Genomic DNA, 3,891 nt, shown 5'->3' with positions numbered 1-3,891 from the left:
ATTGTGTAAACTTACTCATTTTTACGGAAGAACGCTCATTTAAGAAAATGTCTAGCCTGTTTGGTTTAATATTGGAATCTGAAGATTGGTAGAGATATTTTTTGTGTTAGGAGGTTGGCTGCCTTTTTGGACCCTAAGAGCTCCAGTACGGTATTATAGGACAAAATGGCCAAAAATAAATGTCAAGAGTATACAAAACTGTCCAGAGTGAAAATTTAAATCGATAAATATTTTATTTGTACAAATTAACATAATTTTTTGCAGGAATTTACGTGGCTCATAAAAATAAAGATTCCTTACCCGAAGGATAAGAGCGTTCGCAAGATGCCGCCACCGGAGGGTTACGACAAGAACAAGGCAATCGCCCTCGCTAATCTCCTTTTAGGAAAAAGGCTACCGTACTATTACTGCGCATGTCACGAGGTTCACTGGATGAATTACATTTGTTTCGGCCGAACGCATACTAATCCCTTGCAATACAAGTAAGTTGACATAGACATAGTGCAATTTTCGAATAGAAATATTAGTTTCCTTCGAAAAACTAAAATAGGATATGAGATTTTGAAACATTTCAATGTACGCTGAAAAAATAGTTCTGTTCTCAAGGATCCTGCACTTCTTTTGTGACAGTCACAGAAGCTTCCGTTATGAGGACAGAGTACTCTGTTCCCACGACCAAAGTTCTGTTCTCACAACAGAAAAATGGATCCACAACAGGAAATCAAAGTCAGGCAAGGAGTTACTATTGTATAAACAAACAAAACAATTGGACATTTCTGATCATAAGGTTGATTTCCCTCTCAAATAAATACGACCTTAAATTCTTACTTTTTTTACTTACTTAAATTTTTAATTTTTTACTTACTTAAATTTTTACTTTTTTATGTACTTAAATTTTTCCTTTTTTTACTTACTTAAATTTTTACTTGTTTTTTCTTTCTTAAATTTTTCCTTTTTTTACTTACTTAAATTTTTACTTGTTTTTTCTTTCTTAAATTTTTCCTTTTTTTACTTACTTAAATTTTTACTTGTTTTTTCTTTCTTAAATTTTTCCTTTTTTTACTTACTTAAATTTTTACTTTTTTTTACTTACTTAAATTTTTCCTTTTTTTACTTACTTAAATTTTTACTTGTTTTTTCTTTCTTAAATTTTTCCTTTTTTTACTTACTTAAATTTTTACTTGTTTTTTCTTTCTTAAATTTTTCCTTTTTTTACTTACTTAAATTTTTACTTGTTTTTTCTTTCTTAAATTTTTCCTTTTTTTACTTACTTAAATTTTTACTTTCTTTTACTTACTTAAATTTTTACTTTTTTTACTTACTTACATTTTTACTTTTTTACTCTGGGGGGACCTTATCTCGAACTATTGCACCTTGGTCTTTTCCCAAAACTGTCATTGTCGGTTTTTCCATCTTGAAATTCCACCTGAACGTTGTGTCTTTACTTCAAAACTCTTTAAAAGGAATGATGTTTTCATAGGTGTCCGCTAGCCCGGCCGTTAGATGAAGTGAAGGTCTTCGATAAAAACTTTTTTCTCAAGGACGGCGTCGGCAATCAAATCGTCGTAAGCACTCTCCAGTCGATTAAATTGGATGAGAATGGGCTACCCATAATTGAGGAGGAACAGGAACAGAACCAGAGAAAATTGAAAAAATCGCCAACCGAAAGACTTGCTAAGTTCTTGTCCCAAAAATCAAGGACATGTAGTAGAGGTAATGGTTGCTTCGGCAGCTTCAGAAACGACGAGCCTTAATTCCCATTGAAGTAAATAAAAAAGGAACAACTATTTCCGATCCATTATACATATGGATTGCATTTTGAAAAAAGGAACCAGAAGAATTGCAATGATGCTAAGATTGCGCATTTTCATCCTTTGCAATAAAATTACTGAAACCATGAAAAAATGTGAAATTTACAGGGTAATTTTTGCCTCAAATTTACAGTTTTTCGCGAGTAAATTAGAGATTGTTAAAAGATAATCAGGTTTTTCTTCCAAGACAAAAGAAGTTGCTCAATGTTAGCAATATTGCAAGGCTCCTGGTTCCTTTTTGCAAAAAGCAATCCATATATGTTGTAGTCAAATCCCAAAATCGCGATTTGACTATTCTATAATCGCGAAGTGACAGAGGCCCTTTAGTCAAATCTGTAATTACATATATTTAAGAGATTCGGCTTTTTTCAGCCCAATTTTATTCAGCTATTAATCCTAGTTTTTAATTTCGGTATTTGATTTCTTTTTTTTAATTTTTTAGATGCTTATATTTATATTGGTATTGAAAAACGAATTGTAAAATGTATCGTATTTAAAACAACGAATGGGGAATATTATATAAGAAAAAGTTAACAAAGCTATAAACTTATGCGAGCCTATTCTGTAAAATATTTTAGTCTTTAAATCGTATTACATTCGCAGCTTAACCCAAATATATGCATTTATTTTTACCGATAATTCGTCGCTCCTCTGGCATAGGGGCGTATCTTGATTTCCGCTTGAGCCCCAGAAATCATGGATTTTTATATAAAACAAGGCTCACGTCGAATCTGAGATACGCACGAAGGTCAGAGCGACGACGAATTGTTCCTTGGTTTTCGTATCCACCACGAGCGGGACATTTGAATTCTCGAACTCTGCTGTGACAAATAAATGCTAGTGGTATATCTCGCTCTTTTGTGACGTTTTTAGGTACAGTAATATGATTTTTACTATACGCGTTTTGCATGCAATGTGGGTAAGAAACCATGTACTGTGGAACTGTGGTGCTGTCAACGAGACGTATAGGATCAAAATAAACGATATCCGCTTTTATGGGATAATGCAGTAATATGTTGATTTTTAGAAGATTTTTCGCGCTATTTTTAAATAAAAAATCCATGTAGGAAAAAAGAAGCTTGTGAGTGCAAAATCTATGCTAGAATTTTACATTTCATCACATTTTCTGTCATATTAATACATATTGATAATGTTCATTACTACCTTTACCTACTCTTGGTAGTTATCATTTAATCATTATTTTTTATAATTTTTTACATGTATTTTTTTTATTTCTTTTTTTTAAAAATCATTTCAAAAAATTAATCGACAAATACCAAAATGACTTTTTCACGGTCTTCCGAAAGTTGAAAATTATCCTTTATGACCTTGTATACTTCAATGAAGTACTAAAAGTGATCTGAATAAGAAAGAGACGTCACATGTTTTCTTCTTCAAAATCTCGCGTAGAAAACAGTCCAACCTAAGGGAATAAGAACACTTGTATTTCTGTAATAATTCTGAAACGCACTTTTATTTCTGTAATAATCTCGTTATTTTTCTCTCTTTCATGTGTAGATGTATCCTATTTCTCAACTTGAAATAAAATATAAATTTTTTCTTAGCAGTTTAAGTAAGCTTTTAAAGACATTTGCAAGTTTCCAAAAGTAGCAAAAGTAGTAATTATGTGCAAAATTTGTATTGTGCCTATAAAAATAAATGAAATGAAAAACCCACTGGAATTTAGGAAATCAACCTACCAACGTGGCATTACTACATACAGTTCTATGACACAAAATTTCACAGTCATATCATACAAATGACATCACTTGTGACATATTTTTCCCTCGTGAAATGATTAAAGAACATGTCGCGCAGTGCTTCAATCTATACCCTGTCTGGAGGTGCCAGTGTCCCATTCGCGCACTGCCGTGCTAAGCAAAAACGTAGTATGAACATTCGAGAGTTGCCAGATTTCCCTTGATAATACATGTATTTTTGACGATATTTATGCACATTTTTCTTTTAAATTTTCGGATAATTTTGATTGAACTGGGTACAAAACAGTTCGAAAAATTTGGGGGGAAATATTCACAATTAGCCCAGTAAATTCGGTTTTCATCGAAGGAAGAACCTAATG

At 32.1% G+C, this 3,891-nt stretch overlaps 1 protein-coding gene across 1 annotated transcript; it reads left to right on the top strand.

Moving 5' to 3' along the window:
• Nucleotides 1-260: 260 nt before the first annotated feature.
• LOC140225482 (uncharacterized) lies at nt 261-3,436 on the top strand. The gene is made up of 2 exons (XM_072304563.1): nt 261-482; nt 1,481-3,436. Exons 1-2 carry the CDS (start codon nt 325-327, stop codon nt 1,752-1,754), a joined length of 432 nt encoding a protein of 143 aa, XP_072160664.1. The 5' UTR covers nt 261-324; the 3' UTR covers nt 1,755-3,436.
• The last annotated feature ends 455 nt before the right edge of the window (nt 3,437-3,891 follow it).

The sequence above is a fragment of the Bemisia tabaci genome, chromosome 9, assembly GCF_918797505.1.
Source record: "Bemisia tabaci chromosome 9, PGI_BMITA_v3".
Lineage (NCBI taxonomy): Eukaryota > Metazoa > Arthropoda > Insecta > Hemiptera > Aleyrodidae > Bemisia > Bemisia tabaci.
Note: the sequence above shows the minus strand (reverse complement) of the source record. Positions and strands in the feature narration are given on the sequence as shown.

Excerpts from the sequence above, each read along its gene's own strand:
- LOC140225482 (XM_072304563.1), top strand. The coding sequence starts at position 325 with ATGCCGCCACCGGAGGGTTACGACAAGAACAAGGCAATCGCCCTCGCT. Across the intron at positions 483-1,480 it reads ACTAATCCCTTGCAATACAA|GTGTCCGCTAGCCCGGCCGT; the intron begins GTAAGTTGACAT and ends ATGTTTTCATAG.